This window comes from Falco rusticolus, chromosome 7, assembly GCF_015220075.1.
Source record: "Falco rusticolus isolate bFalRus1 chromosome 7, bFalRus1.pri, whole genome shotgun sequence".
Lineage (NCBI taxonomy): Eukaryota > Metazoa > Chordata > Aves > Falconiformes > Falconidae > Falco > Falco rusticolus.
The window spans coordinates 12992779-13017902 of NC_051193.1; the positions used below are offsets into that span (position 1 = coordinate 12992779).

General features: G+C 40.6%; 1 protein-coding gene across 1 annotated transcript; it reads right to left on the reverse strand.

Moving 5' to 3' along the window:
- Positions 1 to 104: 104 nt before the first annotated feature.
- TMC3 (transmembrane channel like 3) lies at positions 105 to 22700 on the reverse strand. The gene is made up of 22 exons (XM_037395192.1): positions 22450 to 22700; positions 21127 to 21270; positions 19757 to 19832; positions 16706 to 16787; positions 15896 to 16002; positions 14773 to 14871; positions 14538 to 14680; positions 12924 to 13071; positions 12115 to 12158; positions 11811 to 11958; positions 10940 to 11049; positions 10671 to 10749; positions 9940 to 10185; positions 8198 to 8326; positions 7452 to 7519; positions 7083 to 7211; positions 6160 to 6270; positions 5518 to 5643; positions 4049 to 4127; positions 3809 to 3851; positions 2404 to 2701; positions 105 to 1675 (listed from the first exon to the last, which is right to left on the reverse strand). The coding sequence occupies exons 1-22, from the start codon at positions 22557 to 22559 to the stop codon at positions 835 to 837; spliced, it is 3360 nt and encodes a 1119-aa protein (XP_037251089.1). The 5' UTR covers positions 22560 to 22700; the 3' UTR covers positions 105 to 834.
- Positions 22701 to 25124: the final 2424 nt, after the last annotated feature.

Below are 25124 nucleotides of genomic sequence, written 5' to 3' on the forward strand. Positions count from 1 at the left end.
GGTTCCCTCACCTCAGCATGGGGCCGCCGCGCTGCCGCCCCCGGGCCCGGGCCTGCGGGGCACTGCTGCCTCTTACACCCGCTCTAATCCAAATTACATGAGGGAAAGAGAAAAAAAGAACAGCCTTCAGAATTTCAGGGAGGCGTAAAATCGCAACGGTGTGCGAAAAATAGTATAGAATTCCATGAGGAGTAATGAGCCACCTCTTTTAAAGGCCATAGATAGAAAGTTTTCCACAGTGAAGCTCAGGCTGGGCTGAGGAGGCTCACCAGAAAATCCATAGCAGATCCAGGACTTCATCTAGACGTCTGGCATGCTTTATTGTGAACAAATAACACTCTTGCCCAGGCAGCACACTCTAAAGAAACTCACTGTGCTCTGTAATTAACTTATTGCTGATGTGTTTGAGCTGCATCATATTTGAACTAGGCATATCACGATGTCAAAAATTATACTGTAAATAGCAACTCTGTACAAAGCTGACTACCCGCCAAAGAGACAGAGAGCGCCTCATCTGACATTTTTGTACTGGTTTAATTAAAGTGCCCCAAGTACATAGCTTTTACGTTTCCAGTGGGTGGGGTTTTTCTTTTTCAGTAGCATAACATTAAGTAATAAATTGGAATAATTTTCTCTTCCAAATTCCACGGCATATCAGTTGTGATATTAAAGCAAGGTACAATTAACAGTAAAACACAAAGGCTAACTATGCTCTTCCGACCTCGAGCAGCTGCATACACTGCTGTTGCAAAGACTACTCTGACAGGCCTCAAACAGCCAGTACAACAAATGCACGTAGGCCTGCTCAAAACACAGAAAGAATGGAGCGCTTCCTTAGACATTTGAGCATACCAGTTCATTAGGCTCAGACATATTTAGATCAACACTAGCTTTTGATTTCTTTTTGGTGAGTTTTGTCCCAGGTTTTGGATATTTTTCCTTGCTGTGAATGACCTGGATATACTGGTCGTTGCTGCTGTTCTGCGGATCACTGCTGGATTCAATGGAAATGGAATCAGATTCTGTTAGAGATTGCTCCAGCTTTTGTTTTGATTTTGGTTTCACATGTGGCTCAGGGTAGTTCAGGTGCACTTTCTTGTAAGCGTATGGAGGCCTGTCCAGGTCTAACTCAAAACCATCGCCCCAGGATTTGTAATGCACTCTGGCTAGATCTTTGCTCATAAGAATGTGGCCATCGGCACGTTCCCCAATGTAAAATCGTGGTGCTGGGCGAAGATCAGACAGTGAGCGAGGGCGATGGGATCTGTTCATTAACTGTCTCCCAAGTTCCTCTTCATCCTCCTCATCTTCGCTAGGATGAGGGGAATACATCTGGTGTGGTGTTCGAACCACGTATCTTCTGACATTGTGCGGATACAACTCAATAATGTCTCCTGATTCATCCTTTCTTAAGTGCCTTTGGAGTCGGGAGGTAGAAAGGAGCGATTTTTTGCGGGACTCATTTTCATTAACAAGAAAATACCTAGTAGCGTATGGTCTGCGTCCTGCAAAAACAGGAGCCCCTGCCCCAAGGGCATCCAGATTTACCTGCCGAATGCCTTTTCTGAAGAGAGGCTCAGAATGAACATCTTCAGTGCGCTTTTTGAAAGTCACTGGTGTGTAGGGCTTTGTTTTACAGAGCTCGCTAGCACTCCTATGTGCAGCACTTGGGTACCTTTAGGAAGGGGGGGTGGGGGTGGGAAGAAGGAAATGTTAAGACACACAATTAAATTGCTCTGTTCATTGCTCTGGAAGTCAAACCCTAGGATTTTAAGGGTAGAGGTTACAGAATCTCCATTGCTCCAGATTTTTAGGACCAGTTTGAGAAACATACCCTAAACATACCCTAGAAATTAGAAGATATATTTGTTCTGCCCTGGGCAGCTGACAATTGACCTCTCAAGTTATGCTCCCGTTCTGTTTTCTCATTATTCTGAGAACTTTTCTCTATCTGATCACTTGGTAAAAACCCAACTGGTAGCTTAAAGCATCAGTCTGCTGATGTCCAAAAGTGCTTGTCCTACAACCAGACCTGCACAAGCATTCTGCACAGAGTTCCCTCACTCTTACTGTGTTTGTCCTGTTCATGGAAACAGTATTCTGCACAAACTATTTTAGTTACATACCTGAAAAGAAGCTTAGTATTTACCTTTGCTTGAGGTTCATGTAAACTTCATCAACTACATAATTTCAAAAGTTTTATAATCCCATCTCAATTAAGGGAGAGTTAGGGAGGTGGTGTCACCTCCACTGAATAGTACCCAGGAATTAATTTGCTTTTAAAAAATTCATGAACTGTTTTACTGCCCCAGACAGTCTGAATACACAACTGTTTTGTAAATAAAGACAGGTGCGTCATGGAGCTGTAAAAATAATGCCATTTCAAAACCAAAGTAGTCTTGCCTGTTTGTGATATGATCACTTCTTGGTTTCTGTACACTTGATGCTGAGGGAGCTGGCGTTAAAGAAGTTGAAGTTGTGGGAGTTGCGTTGACAGGTCTTGCAACATCAGTTGAGGGCACAGTTTGGGGCACAGACTGGGAAATGGTTTGTATTCTGGTGCCTTTGCTCACGGGAGATTCAAAGTTCAAGACACTGCCATTCTTTCGTGGCGTCGAGGACCGAACAGAAGACTCCTGGCTGATAATATCACTTTCTTGCTCTGGTCTCTTGTCATTCCCATCCAGATTTTGGATTCTGGCTAGAAAACAGAAATTATTACAGGAACTGTCCAGGTCTCTAAATTTAGGAGATGCTGTGTAAATGCAGTGGCTAAAATTCACCCTTCAGTTAGGGGATCCGTTGCTAACTGAACCCCACTGTGTTCAGGAAAGAGAAACTGGTGCCACACTGGGAGACATGGTGATAAAGGGGTGGGACTGGCATACTATGGTACATGGTGGATGTAGTATTGGGGAATATAGAAGAAACACTGGACATTGCACAGTAGGATTCCAAAATGGGCAACAAGCCAATGTATTTTTTTCAAGAGACCCATTTTAGTTCAGAGTGTCCAGCACTTGCAATATTAAGGTGGCTGAATTCAGCAAACCAGCTCCAGTGATGGTGCTTGGTCACAGCCAAAAGCTGAACCTGGGTTCTGTAACAAAGGAAATCCAACTAGGACACATACCTTATTGCCCTCAATAGTCACTCCTGATCACTATATGGCTATACAACAGGTATTTCACCATTTACAGGTCCACCAGAGAGCTCTAAGGGGGTCACAGTAGCATTAACATCTAGCCATAAGGCTACTGAATCATGTCTTCTCTTTGGCTTGGTAAATTTTCACTTGTTCCTTTCACTGGGAGGTATTAGAAGGATGGCATCCTTTCTGTAATTTCTCATTGCTAAAATCTGAGAAGCAGAAGGTGCAGGTCTGGATTCCCTCAGGCACTGTAGATCATGAAGTCTGAAATCTTTTCATTGCTGGTGAAATATTCAACCATATCAGTTCAAAGAGTAGGGCCATTCCCGTCCTCCTCTTCTGCCTACTAGTCTCTGAATTTTATGCAAGGTCTGACATCAGAGATGTCAGATGCTCTGTATCATCAGAGGTGCCTCCCAGGTTCTGCCCTGTTGGTGATAAAACGATGCCAGCAGAATGCAGATGTAAACTATGGACCTCATCTTTCAGTGCTGCCAAGATTAAGTCAAGCTGAGCTCAGAAATCATCTAAAAGGAGGACTCTGCAGGAAACAGTTTTTAAAATGTAGCTGAACTTCCCTATGTGTATGAGAAATCAAATTGGGTTTGCATCCAAATGCTTTATCAATAGTGACACCTCTACAGCTCACCAACTTACCTACTGCCATCTGAACCACCTTTTTCTTATCTTCAGTTCTCTCCTAAAATACATTCAGAAGAAGGAGAAGCAGTATGTTATTATGGATTAGAGAGTAAATCCACTGCTGTGTAAGGATGAAAAATACAGGATTGGTTTTACACTGTCAAACACTGACAGTGACTTTAGAGATTTAATTAGGCTTGTACTTTACTAATGATCCACCAAATTGCATGTAGAAGTGCTTTGTGCTGTACTTACTGTTTGGATCTTCATTCTCAGTTGATTGTTGGTGAATTTTAATGATCTTGCAATACTTTGTAGGTAATAGATTAGCATGCTAAAAGTGAAAGAGGCAATTATGAGTCACTTCAAACATTCTTGTTTGTTTTCTCTTTGAGGGTTTATAGGTCATCAAAATGGTGTACACGTTCACCACAAAGTTGCTGCTTTGTAGCATTTCCTTTATACTGTGATAATGGATCCCAGCCTTCTTACAAGCAAACATACATAGAAGAAATAAATAGCACTGAAAACAGATGTAACAGCAGTTCTAATTGTGCTTGTGTTTTTTTGCAGGTCTTTTCATAGTGCACGTAACCCCGGGTGCATTACTAGCTTTTTTTTTTTGTTTAAACTCTGAACATGCTCAAAATAAAAATTTTGATAAATATTTACTTGTCTTTTATTTCCCAATCCATGGTTACAGAACAGAGACACCAGAACTACAGCCGAGTTTGCACACTCATACCTATGTAATTTTGCTGACTGACTGGAATAACACCTTGTTTACTCTGGCCCAGCTGAGATCAGATCTGGCCTGACATAATGGATTGCACTGGCTTTCAGGTGAAGTCAAGCCTTATAGCTAGACTTCATGCCACAAACATTTACCTATGTGCTTAACCATAAGTTTGAAGCAGTCAACAGATCTACTTAAATTTGTAAATATGTTCGTGTTTACATGGCTGGGATTTTAGAGGAAAAAGTTACAAATAAGAATTTTTTATTTGGTCTTTGATTCATCTGAAAAGCCCAATGGTGGCACAAACTCTGCATTCATCTGTAGTTTGTGGGGGGTGGGGGTGTGTGGGGGTGGGGAATGATACAAAGGTACATGCGAGACAAATGATACTTCATAGAAGCAAAGTGAATTTCAATGGCTCAAAGTAAATATTAATTCCCAGCTGTGAACAATTACTTAGAAACTAGAGTAAGAAAGGACTTCCACTGGAAAGTCTGCAGCAAGTTATATTACATTAACACTTAAGAGCAGACCTCCATAATTGATTTATCTTGCCAGAAATCAGGATGACTGAGTAGCTTCTTTGAATGATAGACTGAGCCCTGTTCACAGTCATAAACTGAACTAATGACCATGGGGAAATGGAAAATTAATTTCTGTGGAGCTCAAGAGGGAAGAAGGATCTTAAACTTCCTGGAAGCAGCCGCACTGCAAGCCTGGGCACGATATAGCGAATTTGCTCTAACACAGTATCCCAGAACAAGAAATTCCTTTTGAAAACGTGATGACAGTCATTTTAACATACTCTCATTCCTGTCTGATCTGTATACCATATATTCAATAAGGTGATTTCTTTTTCAGATATGCTTAATAAAATTACAATAATGCAAGTGTTTGCTCTTCAGTATCATTACTTGACCCTCCAGAGATAAGGCCAGTATTAATACAATCAGTTTACCCTGCCTGTGAAAGCCAGAGTACTTACAATAAAAGTAGCAGTGCAGGGAGGACAACCACAGGACTGCTGATATAAGTAATCACCGTGTTGAACCATGCAGGAAAATCATTCTGAATTGTTTCAGAAACAATATCGTATATTTTTTCTTGTCCACTATAAGAGGGAGGAAGAAGGCAAAATTATGTTGTACGAAATCCTAAGTACCTCAATTTGTTAAGCAGTGTTGCACTGAGTAAACAAGGAGTTTCAACAAGGAGTTTCATTCAAAACTGCTTTGCAGCAGTATAGCGAAAGGGGGAAAAAAATGATAATAGTAATTTGTTCATTATTTGCTTTTTGACAATTTTTCCAAAGCACAAAGGCATTGGCCAGGCTTGGAGGGTGCTTGAACTGAGACACAAGATGGTGACACGTGCTAGATTGCTTGGTGGCACATTACATTATGTAAACATAAAGTAAATGAACCATGTATATAAAGCAAAATGTTGAGCCTCACTTAGAATACTGACACGTTCATCTAATTAAATCTTGAACTGGAAAACACTGGCAGCAAAAAAACATTGTCCTGTCTATCAACTTTTCTATTTTAGTTGGTAATTTGTGTGATTAATTTATTGTGAGAGGGTGAGATAAAATCTTTGCAATTTTCATTGGTCTGTTGTAACTTACCTGAAGGGTCCACAGCTTAAAGATGGCTTGTATCGGGCAATAGCAAAAATTGTTGGTAACATGCATAAGAACAACATGAACAGCAACATGGCCAAGTAGAAATTATTGGATCTGCAAGAAGGTGTAACATGTTTCAGATTATACTAATGAGAGAGAAAAACAGAGGCAACATAAAAGGTGCAAGTCTGTATCTACCTAACAAGTTCAAGATCGACATTTCTAAAGATCAAAATCATTCTGCTATGAATAGAAAGTCTGAACAGAGCCAGTTTAAACAGACTTTTAATGATCAAAATCCTATTTGCACGGCTTTCCAGATACCAGTGTTGCAGCCAGATAACTGTTTACAGCACCCTTCTGTAAAACTGATCTTACTGCCTGGTTGTGTTGGGGGAGAAAAAAGAACAGTGGCAGAAGCTAATTAATCTTCAAAACATGTTAGAAATAACTGATTCTTAAGAATTAAAAACGCCCTAAATTATTTTCGTTTTGAGTAAACAATTGAAATATTCATCATAATAGAAGAAAAATGGGGAAATCTGTTGTGTGATGCAGCAGACAAAACCAGATATGTCCTCGCTTTCAAAGAAAGAAACATCAGGAAACAGGACTTGCAACAGTTAACACACGTAGGTTATTGCGCTCAATCAGATTTCTATGGAAATAAAGCATTTCTGTTAGGCCACATGTATTGGTCTAGGAATATTCCCTAACATATTTTTCAGTTCTTGCATATCTTTAACTACCCCGCCTCACAAACCCTCCAGTTTCTCAGTAACTACATTTTTTTCACAGAAGTTTGATAGCAAATTTGATTGTCAACTTTCAGAAGAAAAATCTGTCATTTTATTCCTACACACAGAATACATTTCCATTGTCTGCATTTGATTTATTCTTTATCTTTTGTTCTCATTTTGACTAACCGAGATGCTCTGAAAACCTGCTGATGTGGTACATTACACGTTAACACAGCCCAGCTCCTCAGGTACATGAGTCCAATCAACTTGAGAACATTGAATGCTGGCAAGCAAGGTGAAAAGAAAGCTCCCATCCTGGAAAAATATCATCTTGTCAGTGCTCAGTGTTGCCAGAAACAATTTGAAAAGCAAAAGAACGTACAAAAAAACCCAGGTAAACAACAGCTCACTATCAATGGAGAATCTCTTATTATAATAAAGTATAAAAATCTGCATTACTAATATTCTACTTGAATAGGTTTCACTGGAAATCATCAGATTGACTTAGATAATCAGCCAGCAAAGAACAAGAAGAATCGCTTATGGACTGCATACCAGATCATTCCTTGGTTGTAGACCAAATGCAATACGTTCTCTGCAATTTTGAATTCTCCATATTCTGGCTACAAGAAACACAGTGTAGGATTAATACTTTGTCTTAATCTTGTCTTCAGACCATTTATTAGAAGCATTTGACTGAATCAGTTTGCAGACAGCACGTAGCCTGAAACATCCAAATCAAGTACCAACTTCTGGCAGGCAGCAGGAACACAGTAAAACCTACCCTGCAGCAGGGGATTAAATAAACTAATTCCTCTCTGGTTTACTGCACTTCTTTAGTTAAGGACAAAGAACAGTCCTCAGCCTTTCATGCCAACAGCTTCTTGCTAACCTAATATTACTCACTGTAATTTTCTTAGAGGGCTATATGCTTTTGGTGATTGTTTCTTGGACCGCTGTCTACGTTATGGATAGACATTACAGCTACAGAGAAGAGGATGTGGGGAGCAACTCCATGCCCTCTGTCTCATCTTTGACTCTGGGACTACTCCATGATCTCGTTTTGGGAAAAGACAAAGATTTCTGCACCACAGCCATGGGAGTAGTCTTGAGAAAAACACCCCATTCTCAGCACTTACCCTGTGTCCTCCGATTTAAACTCTCTATGAGCTGTGCCTTTATAGATGTGTGCTATCAAGAAATTACTTATCTGTTGAAAGGCTTTAAGGACATTCAGTACTAAGGGAAGGAGCCTACCCATCCCCAGCATCTTAGTTTGATAAAATAAAGACTGTACTTACAAACTTGCTTTCTAGATCCCAGCACCAGCAATCGCTTAAGTATCGGACACACAGTCCACGGAAAAAATCAATTAGCAGGATGCTTGCAACTGTGAAAATCATGTCGATAATTGAAAGCTTTAGCATCTCCTGAAATACATATTGTTCACACATACTGAGTCATTCTGGAAGCAAATGAACTGCATATAGATTTTTTGCATTTGCACTTGTATTTTGGCTCAAGCTCAGTATCCTGATAAAACATGATTTCACTACATCAGTTATTCCCTTTTAAGCTTTTCCTGTTTGACTTTTTCCTTACTTGTCTTTATTCTAACAAATAGAACAAATATAATCAAGCTTCCAGTGTGCCTTCTATTGCTTGCAGCAATAAAACTCTGGTCATGATGGCTTCAAGCTTTTTTATAACGACTGTTCTGAACATTTATCTAGATAAACTGAAACAGTTTGTTTTTAATACTGTACCCAATCCTTTATTATATTGATTGTTGTAATAGATACTTGCTAAGTGCTTCACAATGAGAAATGTTTATTTATTCATACAAAACCAAAACCCAATGGCAGTAGGATCTTCAAGCCATAAAAGAGACCTGTTTAATGTTTACAAATGAATGGCATTATCCTATATTTAATTGAGCTTTAAAAAGCATACAGATATATAGAAAAGATTCAATTCCAAACATCTCCAGCCTATCCTGGGGAAAAAACAAGCAATCAAAAAAGCCCATGAACACTGATTTTAAAATTTTCCTGATTGTGCTACAGGGAGAGGGGCCTACAAGAATAGAAGTCAGGTTAATAAACCTGGGAGGGCCTTTTGCTCCAGATGGTCAAACACCATCTTTAATGTTGCTCATTCTGGAACAAGGAGGTCAGCAAGTCAGAGGCATGGTGGCATCATCCTTAACGCAGTGACCTAGACGTAAGTGCAACATGACAGAGGCCAAAGTACATTGGGATCAAGTGAGGTCTTTTGAATTTTGTGTAGTTACCATTTCACCCTGCATGTGCTAGTGCCACCGCTAGTCACTCAAAATAAAAACCACAAATGGTGTATGCTTCACACGCAGGGAAGCAAAAAGTGTCGTATTAAGTCTGCAGATTTTCTGCAACCTAGCTGTGGGAACATGCATACATGGCACTGCCACCCAGCTGGCTCCATTACGAACTGACATCATTTTGAAACCTTTTGTTGTTGACCTCTTTCTTTCTGGAGAAGTGAAGAACACTTGATTCTCCAGTGATTTACCAAGGCAGAATGAATAGAGACTCCAGAGGTATTGTACAAATGACCAAGGGCACACTCTCATGCTTGGCTTGGGTCTGCAACACCATCTATCCAGGCAGCAATCTGACCCTGCGCAGGGTGCATGCTGCTACTAATACATTTTTACAGTCATGTTTCTCTGTATGAGTTTAATAGGATGTATGCTATTAAAATAGGATCTGTATCACACACCTGTAGAGATCTGCCTGTGCAGAGCTGACGACAGAGACCAAAGCCTGGCAAAAGAACATCTGTACAACACTAAACACATTGTAGGTACTGAACAACACCCAAAACTTGTATCTTTGGCCATATCACTTTGCGCAGTCTTTACTCTTTCTGCACAATCCTTAGCTAGATACTGGAATTTATACAAAGAAAAGCTCTAAAATGCAACACAGAACAACATGATTTTAATTTTTTTGTCAAATGTGGGGTAGGAATAACTTGATGATCTAATAAAACAATTACGTACTTGACCAACGTATGTCTCCCAGCACTGATCCTGCGGGTTCTGGGTGTTATGGTTAAAGGAAAATGTCTTGTTAACCAGCGTGTCAGAGACTGTCAAGCCTTGAGCATGACTCCCTTCCGATATGACAATGCTGTTTCTCTTAGTTTGTACATCAGGAACAGTTGTAGATAAATTGTCTTCTTTAGAAAGAGTTTTGGTTGCCAACAAGGTGGTAGAATTACTTGCATTGCTGTTAACATCAGAGTCCTGAAATAATAAATGTCCCAAAAGCTACTTTTTCAACCATACATACATGCAGATGCCTGTACCTTCTACAACATACACACATAGAGGCATTCATGTATTTTCAAGCCACAGTTAGGTGACTGTTAATTAGCTGTCAATGTATGGAGTCTGATGGACCTTTTTAAGGACAGTATTGAAAGCTGATTTTAGGTAGCTGGAAGTATTTGACCTAAAGTGATGGGTGGGGTTTTTTCTTTGATTAGTTAAGCAATGCACAGAAATCTATTTATGATGTTACATCAGCGATCAAATGAACACAGTCATCCTAAAAACCTACAAGTAGTTATAAATGAACATTACAAACTTAACTTTACAGTTGTATGAAACTGTAATATTTTTTAATCAATCTCAAATTTTTATTTGACTTCATATATGTTATAATAAATAGAATTGTGTCTATAAAATCTACTAGCTTTATATATCAGAAATCATCAAGTTAAACTTACAGTGACACTCATACTGTCCACTTTATCCAGGAGAGCAATGATTAAACTGTAGAGGTTTCCCAGGTATAGAACAAGAACCCTAAAAACAATAATAAAAATAATAATAATAATAATTAAAAAATAAAAAGAATAATAAGATACAGGTTATTTACATTAGTATCCCACTGACTTCTCATACATTCTCTGGTTAGGCTGGACTAAAACATGCGACTAGAACACATCTCTCCTCTTCCTCCCTACATATGGTCTACACTGCATAATGCCCATACCTGGCAAGCTGGAAGCGAAGGGTGGTCCTTGGATGATACATCTCCAGAGCTGCCACAAGTTCAAAAGCAGAGGGGGCAATCATTGTGATCAGTGACACAACTACACTTACCTATAGAACAGAAAGACATGGCATTTTTATAGCTTTTCATGTAGATCTCCTGTGGTACCTTGGGTGCTGACCAAAATACTGGTGACGCACGTGCTTTGGCGATTGTTTTTCTTGGATTGCTTTAAAAAGTTATTATTGATGTTAGTAATTATAGTAGTTCTAATCCAAAATTATAGATCTAGAATACCACTCGGGAATCTTTACTCCAAACGCTGTAGATTTGAAATTACTACTTTATTAGGGGGGGGAGGGGCTGATGTAGGAGACCAACATCTTTCTCTGAAATGAATGAGTAGCTTCTGCATACCTGTTCACTTCCTACTCTCAGTATCCACTCATTCCTGTGAACAGGAACTTTCACAGACCATTCAGCATCCCCCGGCAGAAATCAACAGCTGTTGTCAAAGCTGATCCCTTTCTAGTCCACCGTTTGTTCAGCTCAGTTGCGGGTGCAAAAGTAGATTTGTAAGTGATGGGAGAGTTTGTTGTCCCCACAAAGCAGTGGCCAGCTAGAGCTGCAGTCTCGGCAGAGGGAGGACCTGCAGCGTCCCCCTGGCCATTGCACTCTGCTAACACCTTGCTGCAGAGCAGAGGGAGCAAGCGTGTGAAGACGGATCCAGATAACCGCCACTCTGCCCTCTCGTTCCTCATTTCTCATGGCTAATGTCTCATGATTTACACCTCAGCACACACTATTGCTACAGACAGCCCCAAGACGATAACCCCCCTTCTAACACAGAGGTAGCATAAAGACAGCGTACCTCATTTTTTTCCCAAAGAGTCAATTCCTTTTTAGTGCGCTCTAACCTTTGGGATCGATCCACAACAAAGTATATGATGTAAATACTTCCAGCAAGTGAGAGAAGTACAAGGATGTTTGCAATAATTCTTAAACTTATAGTCACTGCCCTAGAGGGAAAAAAAGACAGAGCCAATACGGTGGGTTGTCTTATGACACCAGGGTCTTTTCTAACGTGGTGTTTAGGAGTATGAGACAAGCAGATTAGCACTGCTATCGGCATTGAAACAGTGCTTTGAAAAGTATCTCTGCTCTTATATACATACAAGTTTTTGCTTTTCTTCTTTTCCTGCTCTTCCAATATAGCTTCCTTGAAAGAAACACAGCATTATCATTATAATAGTGTTCAGCAAAAACAATGCACATCTCTTTCACAGAAGGTATCAAGTATACTAATCAAAAACTTCACATCCTGAGCATGCAAGCATATAAGTACCTTTCTGCCCTGCATAGCTTTTTATAATACAGAACTGTCAAAAGTTATCCTCAGTCATTAAAATAAATAAATACCATAGATTATTAATTCATCCTTGACACAATTTGAAGTATTTTTGTTCAATGACTTAATGAGAATACACCACATTTGGGAAATAAATTACTTTTGATGAAAACCACATCTGTTCTTAAATTCTAAATGGAAATCATCTGTATTTAAAGCAATTTTCTAATATTGAGAGCTATAAGATGTCTCTGGACCATTTGTTATGGAGAGATGAAATAAACTGAGTGTTTTCACATTGTTAACATGAATTTGGTTCTACTACTCAATGAAATTGCATAACAAATTTTTTTTCTAGCTATCGAACTTCTTGTCACACAGACAGTGGCATCAAACAGAACTCTTCTAAAGAGAAGCCTTACTGGGCCTTATACTGGGACAGAATGAGTGTCAGCAAGCGTGATGTGACTGCAATACCACACAGAGATGTGACATCAGCCCTCCCCTAGGCAAACAGATCTGTAAACAAGTACCGAACAAACAATAGGAAACGCAAGGGAATGAGAGGAAAGACTTGCATAGCTTACAGCTTAACAAACAAAGCAACTCTAAATAATTTGAAGGTCAGTTGCTCACCCTAATGCTATTAACTATGGCAGCAGCTTTGCTCTCTGCAGCCTCTGGGTTTCCTATTAAATAGTCCCAAGCACAGAACAGTCTCCAACAGAAAGTGTAATTTTCATCAGAGGCACTTGCTAAACTCATTCTTGAGTTCTTTGCCATTCTGTAAAAAAATAAATAAATACATATTCAGCTGTTGTTAATATGTGAAGATAAACATGAAGGAGATCACTGGTTTGGTTCATGGTTTTCAGATGTCTACACCTTTAGAACTACCAAAAATTTGCAGCAATTGGTGTTGGCAGCTTTCTGAAGAAAACAGACCAGGGTGAGGTTCAGAGCGTGAACTTCACTTTTGTTCTAGTAAAGAAGTGACTCACTGTGGAAGGGCATTCTGTTTTGGTATTTACATTCTTTATAGCTGACAAATAAAGCAAATAAATCTCACTAGAGCTGTAGACTTAAACATATTTCAGTTTTACGATCTCCGGGTAGGATCCAGCTGGAAGATACCATCACTAAGACAACTATTATTGTGATTACAAGCTAGTTTGGCAAAACTAGTGATTATGCACAAGATCTGTTTGTTTTCTGTATTGTTTTCACCCTCAAAATCGGTGTTTTTGTCAAAGAGAAACCCAGTGCCATTTTACAGACCTTGGGAGAAAGAAAGAAAACCCTACCCACTCATCTCTGATAGGCAAGATGGCAGAATATTACAAAGTGTAAGAAATTAAATTAAAATTAGTAGCTTAAGAAAGAAAGGGCATCCAAAAGGACAATGTTAAAAGGGGAACTGTAAGCAGCTAAGCAAAGATCAGTGAGCTAAGGCAGAAGAAGAGCTAATCATATCTGGAAACTGCAGATGCGTAGATCAGTGTCAAACATCAGTGACCCCTGGCACAAACCAGCAGATAGAATAAAAATAAATGGAAAGGGAAGGTTTGGCTTCAAAACTGGGAATTATTACAGGCAGTGCTAAAAACATCCCTTGACTTCACTGTGCTGGATAAATAGGTATCCAGAAGGGAAGGGAAAGCAAATCAGGCGAGGATAGAGTGACCTTGCCTCTCTCAAAGCATTGCACATTCCTGGATTTATGGTCAGTGCTAGCAGCCTTGCTCTCTCTGCTAAGTAACTCCTACTCCTGGCCCTTCAACAGCAAAAAAATTAAGCTTAGATTTGAATGGGATGCCACATACCGGCTGAAACACTGCAAATGGTATTACATCTAGGATGGAATTTTTGTATTTGTATTTCAATAGATGGCAATAATAATGCTGAAAGCATTACACTTAAAATACAAATTTCTGTCCTAGCGATATTTATACCAGAAAAAAGGAAAACAGAAAGAACTTCCATGAGTGTCAGACCTTACACTATACAAACACAAAGCACACAGATCATCTTCTGTGCTGCCCTTCTTTTATAGGCTGTGCAATTGAAGAGAGATCAAAGATAAATGATAGCAAGATGAAGAGCAAGCTAGAATGAAACTCAGTCTGCCTCCTTAATATTAGCAGACGAACAGATTAATAGAACTACGCTGAATAAACACAGAGGAACTAGGACAATTAGCGATTGCCTGAACACACAAGCTTATGAACAGCAATAAACGGGAAGTCTCACTTTTTTAAGAGAATGATGAAGCTGTAAGCAAACACTGCCATTCCGACAAGGAAGTAGGCGAGAGGCAGCCGATACCCAGCTTTCCCAATCTTCCTGTCACGACCGTAGTAGCCATAAAACAAAACAGAGTACTGGAGGTAGCCCTGCAAAGACCAGAGCCCATAAGTAAGAGCAGTAACTAATGGTTACAACAGAACAGCCACAGCAAAACAATAAAGAGTGGTTTTAGTCTTGCCCCCAGTGACCAGATGGTGTCCAGGTCTTGAGCAGATGCAATATGCTCCTTGGGAATGGTCTTGCTGACTGTGCTGCCGAACGGTGCTCCGGCCAGTAGCTGGGGGAGAGAGAGAAGGTCTCAGCAGCCGTGCGAGCCCGACTGACCTGGGGCTGCGCAGCAGAGCCCACCGGGAGCTGCCTGCGCAGGTGGTGCTGTCAGGACAGCGGGTATTGGGTCATTCACATCCTGAACTAGATACTCCATGAGAAATCCTGCATTAGTGTTCCACTGAACTCGAGGGGCTGGTGGGTTTTTTTGCTACCTGTGGTCTAGCTACGAGAAAATTTAGTGCTCTGCAGACATCTTCAAAATGTCTGAGAAATGAAAAGAGAGATCAACTGTAAGCATTAACAAAATAGCTTTAAAAGTTATGTGTTTTTTTTTTAATTTAAGCATTTTAAAATTAAGTATGACAGTGTTTGATCTCAAAATGGTATTCCAAGATTAAATCTACTTTTCCTTAAAAAAGTAAAAAATGTGAATACTTTTTTATTTCAGTTTACTTTTTTGTTTGTTTGAGGGCACTGACGTTTTTTCTGTCTAGCCAATGGGAAAAAAGATCAGATATTCCCATGTTTTCTGATAACGTTATTAAGCACAGGCTAGATGAGGCAAAATAATATGAGGAATTTAACAAGGTTAAATAGCCTTACTTGTGTGCAAGAACAAAACAAAGTTGTGGCTGTTCAGAAATTCTGGAAAATGGTTTCTAATGGACAATAATCCAGAGTCTGGAGAGGGATGTTATTTTTTTTTCTGCCTGTAAATGACACTAACAAGACTTGAGCGTACTCAACACCAACTACAGCTTTTAGGATTTGGTTCTCCGTTTTAGTAATCTGATACAAACATACTCTGTAAAAGCATTAGTACCACATTGACAAAGTATCGTCTCTAACACTAATAACAAAAATCTCTTATCCTTTGACAGAAAATAACCCCCTCTTAATAGAAGAATTTATTTTAAATAATTTTAAACTGTACATTTCAAATTTACATATACCTTTAAGTGTGGCATTTGTTTAGTTCAGAAAGTGCAACAGCAAGCATTTTTCTGTAAACATAAAGAACATGTTCTTACCTCTGGTAAGACTACAAATGCTCCTGTCATTATGGTAAGTACAATATTGATTCCAAATAGCCATCTCAAGAAGATGAAGTAAGATGCAACTCCAGACCCAAAATGACCTTAAACCACAGAAAATACTTATCTGAGCTACACAGTCTATAAAAGCCCATGTAATTTATTCATGAAGCATTATTTGAACAATAAAACAAAAGAAAACCCTCTCTCATTCACACTGGGCATACAGCAAACTATAGAAAATGTTAACATGTCACTGAGGAAAATACAACTAACGCAAACGCTGTTGGGCAAGTCTCGATTGCCGGCAGCATTTGCACAAGAAGCTGTAAGCCAGGTGATGGTGTGCACCCATCCTTCCTTTACCACTGAACCGGCAGGACGACCTGACTGCTGAAGTAACGTTAAGGGCTGCTTTAATCCAGCTGAAAGACCCAAGGGCTGGTGATGCAGGTTCCAACCACACTGAACTCTGGGCAGCTGTGAGGATGTTGGCCCAAGGATGCTGCCCCATGGATTGTGATAAACTCTATAAGCAAATCCTGCTGAGTTTTCAGAGCCACAATGGGACAAATTTGACTTTTTAAAAGTTATCCCCCACTAAGACCATAAATGAGATGTGTGACGTGTCTAAGGCACCAGAAAAAGAAGAAAATGCAAAGTTTTAAATGAAGATGTCACGGCTGAAAGTTTGCATTTAACTCTTTCCCACATACTATTTAATTAAGTAAATTCAAAAATAAACCCTAAGACTCAGCATTTTAGCAAGTGCCTTACTGTTCAATGTCGTTAAATATTTATACTTACTCTCTATTTTCTTTATTCTCATTTCCCAAGGAATAAAGATTACCACAAAATTATATGCAAGCCGAATAAACTTCCTCCAAAGCTGAGAAAAAAGCAGAGAAATGAGAAATATGACTGTTAGACATGTAAAAAAATTAAAAGGAAAATGCAGAGTATTTTGCTCACGTCTCTTTCATCTTCTATGACAAGAAATATTACAAACATTAATTGCTAAGATTTTAGAGCACGTCTGTGAGTAAGGTGGGTAAAGCCAACCATGGTGGGGTTTAGAACCACACGAAAGGGGGGGGGTGCAGGAATGCTTGGCTCTGCTTACCAGCCCAATGCCACCAAAGGTGAGACTGAGCACCCTTCGTACACCTCTGAGGGTACAGTCAGGAGCCACCCATCTACATCTTTTACACAAAGAGGCCATGAGGAACCAACAGATGCCATTCCCTGTTGCCTTCTCCATGGCTGGGGGCTGCGTGCGGAGGGCAGGAACGGCAGAGCTGGGCCAGGCAGCGCTCCGGCAGCAGGACTCCATGGCATTTGTGAGGGAATCTGGCTGCACTACACGTAACAAATCTGATTTCCAGGACAAACAGATAACTAACTTCAAATTCAAGAGAAATGTAATACCTTAAAGCAAATTTTCTCAGAGGAAGAATAAGCTTTTGTATTCAGCAGCAGCAGATTCAACTACTATATTCTCAGCTCTGTGTATTACAGCTGACGCCTACAGAAAACCTGTGTTATTTCCTGGAGTCTTTACTCAGCCTCCATTTTTTGCATGGTCAGAGGTAAGCATCTTCCTGCACAGAGTGGGGTGCACATACACATATGGGAGAAGAAACAAAATCTGTGTTTGCAAAACTGAGTGAATTTTTTTATTTGTTGAATTACAGCTGTAACTTTGTGGTATCAACAGAAGGATAATATTGGTATATCATGCATTATATGGTATTTTTAGTACAGCTAGATAATAAAAATACCCTATATTTTAGGCAGCAGCAGTATCGATGTTATATCTTATAATTTAATCTACTAAACCCAAAGAGGAGTAAATAACACTTTAATTACAGGACATATCATTCATCTCTTTGGCCAAAGTTAATTAATTTTTATGGTGGTATGGGTATTTTATTGCATGAATGGGAAGTATTTTAATTAAACAACAAAACTGTGGATTATCTGAATTGCGTGGGAATTGCCGGGATTTCTACTTTCATTTGAAAACAGGGTTCACAAGACTGAGAAAGGAATCAAGCAGTTTGTGCCAGTTGTATTGCAGATTTATAAAATACACAAAGGTGTTCATTTGGGAACAGTATTTTTTTAAATTGTAATTAGATAGCTATCACCTCTTTTCCTGCCTACTGCATACCTGAAAAGATAATTTGTACTCTTAGAATCCAGAGTATGAGCCTCTGGTATTAATCTCACATGTAAAAAAATGAAATGCAAACGTAAAACAACTGAACCAAAAAGGAAAAACACTTTCAGTGTCCAAACAGTAAAAGGTATTTTAACTTCAATTTTCATAAATAGCAGCATGAATGGATTGTCCAAATATAAACAGTGGGTATCTCGCCAATTTTAAAAACAGACACACTTACAGCTGCATTTTGATCATCACACATACTAAAATCACGCTTAGAACTTTGAGTTCCTAATTTGGATGTTGTAGTGCTTGTTTTGCTGTGCTACAGGTTGTGTCTTCTTGGTCACTGTGCTATTTTCTGAGAAAATACGTGAAAATGAAACCCTTCCAATTCAAACAAAAAAAGTGCAGCTCATTCTGTTGCATTTGCTGATTTTAGCCCTGAGGTAAAGGCTATATTCCCCAATTTGTAATTAGCAGCATTCATTACGTGTAAGGGAACTGTATTCTTTTTTCCTAGAATACAGTTCCCTTACACGTAACGAACGCTGCTAGTTAACTGCTGAGTTATATCTCTGTGCTGAATATCTTCAAGCAAATACACACAACAGAGACAATTAGATTAATTACAAACTTTTACTCACTGTGAACTCTAAGATGAAAGCCTCTGTTCTTTAATAGGAAGAGGAATATGAACAAGTAATGAGCCCAGCCTCTGATCTACTGACATGTACTGCAGACCCTTAGCGCTTCTCTTTCTGGGTAACGTCTAGTTCCACTTAAGTCAAAGGCAAAACCCAGTATTTAGATTAACAGCATTTCTTACTTCCACTGCATTTGGCACACACACGAAGGCTGAACAAGGAAAAATTACTCTCTCCTACTTTGGGCAGTAGTACTTTTAACCTTTGCTGTGGGAGGGTGTAAGAGAACAACAGATAGATGCGCAGCCTTCCACTTGGTCAGGTGAATACAATACATGGTATCTTATTTTGTTACAACCCTGCCTTTTTGAATCAAGATAAGTTGCTCATTAAATGACTACTCATTACCATGCCAAAAATATTCTTGACTGCTTAGATGACTAAAGATATCATCTCTGTTGGTTGCATATTAGGAACAGTTTCCTACATATTATTCATTTCCCGAAATCAGGGCCAGGATCTATTTTCAGTGGTGTAAATCAATTTGCTAAAATTAGATTTAAATTCTTTGGATATTATGCAAGCAAAAACCTTCTTTAACAATGTATTTACCATAAGCTATTATAGGATTGTCTTCTGAACTAAAAGCTAGACGCATTTTTCATACTAGACTATTGAACTATGGCCCCAGTGTCTGTGAAATAGCTCTTCAGGGAATATTGGCATGTGGTTGGTATCCCATTCCCATCACCCCCTCTAGCAGCATCAATATTTGTAGATTATTTGAGAAGGAAGCTTGTACTGCATTAATAGACATTCATGCCTCAACACATCAAATTAGTCTGCAAAAATGTAATTACTAAGGTCACAATAGGAAAAAAAAGAAAAAAAAAATCCACCAGCTTTTAACTGCTTTTTCATCCCTCTAACAGAGTCCTGAGATGGAGATCAGGACTACATAGCAAACACAAGCTTCTGGGGATGGAAACTGTAGATGACTATTGGTATAAAAGTGAGCTGTAACTTAAGAAAAAGCAGCCGTACCTCTGCACCAGCAGCTTGGTAACCTCTCGTTCTAGTGAGCCTCCCTTCGTACTTCAGCACGATCTCCTTCGCCTGTCTGCACAAGAAGGTGGAAGCTCATTCTACATGGATTCCAACACTGGGAGCCCCTTACTCTGCACAAACAGCAACTAGCAAAGTTGTCAAATGCTCTGAAGTACAATCATAGACTGCAAAAACCTTATCCAGGCAAAGCTTTTTTCTTTTCCTATTGAGGTTTTTACTGACGCTTTAAAACCACTGAGACTTCTATCTGAGAAAACTCCACGTTCAAAAGTTTGACTGCAGGGAGTGTTTTCTATTCCTCTGATTCTGTTCTCTGTCCTTTTGATTCACATTCCTCCTTTTCAAATGACACAACCCAAATGAGTAAAACAAAAAGCTCCCCATTACAGTTTGGCTAATCTCATGCGGATACTAACAACTCTTCGGCAAATTTGGTGCAGCACTGGTGAGGTGCAAAGAGGTGTATGTTCTTCGGGACATACTCAGTCTTTGGCCTCAGTGGGTGGTGGGGACCACCAAAATCTCATCAACAGGAGCAGGAGGGCAGCAGGTCACAGGCTCTGCCTAAGATGGAAAAATCTCTCTTTGCTTCCGAGATTACACAGGGGCTCTGTTGCTGGTAGGGACCCTCATGATGAAAATGCCATCCTAGCTTCACGTAGGGTTGGTTTTAAGAGAAAGTTGCTAGACAAAAAGCAGAAATAAAGCAAGCCCCAAACAGATCATGCTGTGAAAGACCTGACAACTTAGACAGGTGGTCCAAAGAGTCAGGCACCCACTCTTTCATTGTAAATTTGGAATTACTAATATAATAATTGCAATCTTAAGACGTAAAACATTGTCACTATGCTGAACATACCTTTTAAACCTACAAGTGTAGAGTATTTACTGCCATTTACAATATATTAGCCGAAGATTATGACCAGCTTCTGTTCTCATACCATGCAATCACCTTGAAAATGGCAGATTGTTTTTCCTTTTGGGAATAGAGTGAAATTTAGCTTAAAAATGTATTACTGAGCATTATCAACTGCCTTTCCTTAGATCACTTAACAGCTGACACACTGTTTTCATAGTTAACAGCCAAAGTGTGATTTCTTGTTCTCTCTTCTGCACTGTGACTGTCTACAGGCGTGCACAGGAGCCAGCTTCACCTGCGCGCTTTCCACCCTGCGGCTGCTGCCTTCAGCCAGCTCTCAGACCTTGTCAGAGCACCCTCATGGCATGCTTTCCTACAGCTCAACCGTTTCAGTGCTTCATCCCTTCCAGTTTACACTGGAATACTTCTGAGGCTGGAAGCACCGCCACAGGCAGTGAGCCCGAAGCTTTCATGCAAACACCTTTACCTCAGCGCCCTCAGCTTCTGCCTCATCGGCCACGGCCGGCAGCGGATATTGGACATGATCTCCTTCTGATACTGGATGTTCTGAAAGATCTGCTCTGGGTCATGGCTCTCAGCCTTTTCTTCACCGATATCATCGTCCGAGTTGCTGGCAGCCAGGCACACACCCCACAAGAAGAAAAACAATACAAATTACACCTGCTCAGATCCCCAGCAAGCTGTTGACTTGCACAGAATCCAACCTATTAGAGCAAGAGCACAGCAGCGAGCTAGGGAACTTGCATGGCCTTATTGTTTTAAAGTGGATGAATGATTCTGATGATTTCCCCATCTCCAGGATGTGCCTCTTTTCCTCCCCACCGCTTGCTGCTCAGTCATAAATTACCCCAGCTCTCCACCACGAGTCCCAGGCTTTCCTCTCCGAGCATTTCCAGACATACAGCTTGTACATCACGCTAGCAAGACACTGTATATTTTCCTGGAACAAAGTGCTGTCTAAACATTTTCATCGAAAGCATTTAACGTTCATTTACCCACCACGTGGTATCAGCCTTTTGTTTTGATCGCAATAATGATAAAATGTTTTCTTAGAAGGGGGGGAAGAGATGCTTAGATCACAGTCACCCTTTGTTCCTGTTCCCTGCTGAGGAGGACGGGAGCGTCACCACATTTGCTAGCTGACAGCTCTCATAATTCCCTGCTTGAAACAGGATATTGAATATGAAACAGCAGCAACACTCATTCTTGCAGAGGCTTAGGTCTAAAAAGCTGTGGCGACTGTTTCCCCCTGAATAAAACGAAGGGATCTGAAGTACTGCAACAGCCACCAGCTAGGAAGTTTTCTAATTGTATTGCTCCGCACTTCTTGGGAAAGTTCCTTGCAATTTTGCTGAAAAAGCAGCACTTTTTAATCACTTAGAAAGAAATCATAACCTAAGCCATGCCTTGTAAGAACAGTTCAAAAGACATACTTCATCAGACCACGGATTCATCGGTCCCGTCCCCTCGGTCAGGGGGACCTTCAAGGGAAATGTATAATTACACTGGAGAAATGTCGAGATCTGTGACCCCGCTGCACCCTGAACTCACCGGAGTTACCCTGTTTTACGCACAGTGTTCGCGGCTTTTGTGAAAACAAGAAACAAAGAGGTTTGAAATACATCTAAACACAGAGAGGAGTGATTTTTTTTTTTTTTTTTTTCCTTTTCCTCACGCTCCTTTCCCCGCTACCACGCTCTTGTCTAAACCGCAAGCGAAGAGGCACGACCCCCCCTCGGGGCTGGATCCGGCGGCTCCGCACCCCGGGCAGGGGGTGGGGGTCCCTCACCTGTGGGGTGGCTCCTGGTAGGTGAAGGTGCCGACGTGCCGCTTCACCGTCCGCGACTTTTTGCAGGACTTGGCGGGTTTCGGCGCGGCAGCGCCCGTCGCCGCGGCCATGGTGGCTGGCAGGGACCCTTCGGCCGGGCGGGCGGGCGGCTCCGCAGCAGCCAGATGTCACCGGGAGCAGGGAACGCCGGCGGGGTTGCAGCCCGCCCGATGCTGCAGCCCGGCAGAGGACCGGCCGCCGCGCCGTGCCTGCGCGCCTTAAAGCGGCAGCGCACCGCACCGCAGGCAGCGCACCGCGCGGGAGCGGGGGGGCAGAGCCCGGGGGGGGTGGGCAGCTGCAGGCCTGAATCCAGAGCCAAGTTTCCCTCGTCATGGGTGAAGTATTCCCTCAAAGCACCATCCCACCGCACCACGGTGGCCCGCTCTGGGTGATGTTTCCAGTGGGTGCACTGTGCGTGCTGCTGGTAGCTCCGCTTCATGCGCTTAAGAGAACGTTGTTGCTCAGGTAAAGTAAATTAAAAGAATGCAACTTGCATTTTGGCCCTTACTAACAGAGAAAGGTGCAATGTCGTTCTCCTGGGAGACTTCCAGATCCCCTCCTGGAGGACGGCCCTGACAGAACATGATGCTGCGGCTTCCCTGACCCCGACCTCTCAGCATGACCTCCGTGCCGCCTGCCTCTTTATGGCTTTTCTCTTGGAATGCCATAAAGAGGTAGGTGGAATGAATGAATGAAAACCCAAAATGCTGCCTATTCAGACAAGTACACGTTATCAAGCACTTGGCTTTTTCTTGACAGTTGGAATATTTAGATTATGCTCAATTCCACTAATTACTGTATCACCTTTAACATTCCCAATAAGCACTGACTAGATAATTGATAATAATGGTTACTCCTAGAGCTAAAACGCTGGAGAACATCATCATCTGATGCTCATTTCCCAGTTCTTCAGTTCTACTACTTAACTAAATTTATTACAAAATTGATTTAACAGATACTAAAATTATTTTTAACACAGAGAATAACTTTAAAAGACAACAAATCAACTGGTGCTGTGGGCTTGAGGACCTTGTATTAAATAACTATTCTCTTTCTCACTTTCTGTATGCCCTATGTATCTCACTCTTGCACTTTTATGCCTCGTTTTCCATCCTTAAATAAGGACAGCATTTCTGCATTTCACAGGAATGATGCAGTTAGCACCTATTGTATAATGCTTATGTATTATTACATCATTAACTGGCATCATATGGGCATCAGCTTCCTAATTCACTCAAAGTATTCATGTATATGATAAAACTGACAGAAAATACCAGTTTTCAGTTTTGAATGTCTCAGTCAAAATACAGTAGCAGTACCTTTGACTCAGTTTACATCTACTCAAAAAGTAATCCATCCATTTAATCCAAGATTAACTGCGGGGCAGCTAACATACTGTACTTGCCAGCAGTCACATTTTCATGGTGGAGAGTCCCCTGACGCCATTCCTATAGTCAGCACCAGCACCACCTCTCTGACAGCATCTCTGCAATACTAGGTTGGGTTGTCAGGACAAAACAGGCTGCCCCAGGCTTTGCTGGAACCAGGGCAGCTGAAGAACTTGACACATGGTCAAGTGAATTTCCAGTGCCTTTCTCCATCATCAAAGTTGAAGGTATTCTGGGTCGCATTATTAAAACAGAGCAAAACAGATCAGGAAAACTTGATATGAATAGTTTCTATGGCCGTAATTCGATGCTCAGAATGTAGGAGACAAAGGAAAAGTTTACAGATAGTTTTCACTTGTTCCTAACTTGGTATTTTCTCTCCTTAATAGCAATGCAGCAAAGATTTTAGTTACATAAATCAATAGTCTGTTGTAGTTAACCTTTATTTACAGCGTCTGAGAAGAAAGAACATTAAGTTCTCTCTGCTAGATTTCCTGTAAAGAATAGCACAGGCTGCTTTTTCGCCTCTGTCCTGAGTTAATCTAAAATACTGCCACTTGTTGAGAAATTTTACTTTTCCATCATCATGGTTCTGTCCATTGTATGATACTTATTTAGTTAAATAACTAAAGGGCTACGTACTCACAGGCTTTATTATTTGTAGTCTGAGTTACATGCATTGTTTTACAGTCCATTTGGTGTAATTCACTCCACACTTTCTAGATGACAAGGAAGGACTAGATAAAGATGACGCTGCATTTCCAAAACATAGCCAACAGTAAAGCCCAGAGCCCATTTGGTCAATCTTGTTTGAAGCTTCCCCAGAAATCTGGGAATTCCATTAGCACAAAGCAGAACAACCCCAGAATTGTAAAGAAATACCCTTATTTAGAGTTCACTAAAGTCAGGCAGCTGTATTCTGCACCACCCTTTTCACTCCCCCTTTTGTCACACATGCATGACTTTAAAACCTAGTAAAAAACATCCGTGGAAACATCACTTGGCCATGTTCTACTTAAGACATGTTTTTTTCCGTGAACCAAACTCTCTAGTCCCAAATCCATTCGGAGTATCTCGTGTACACCTTCCTTTAGCCACAATAGAGACTAAAAGCTGTGGACTCCAGTTTCTGCTTTCCCAAGGACGGACCACAACAATTTACCTTTTTGTGTGCTGCATTTTATTATGTTTCATAGTGAAGTCTGTAAAATAAACACTGTTAGAGCTTTGACATATCACACTATCTGT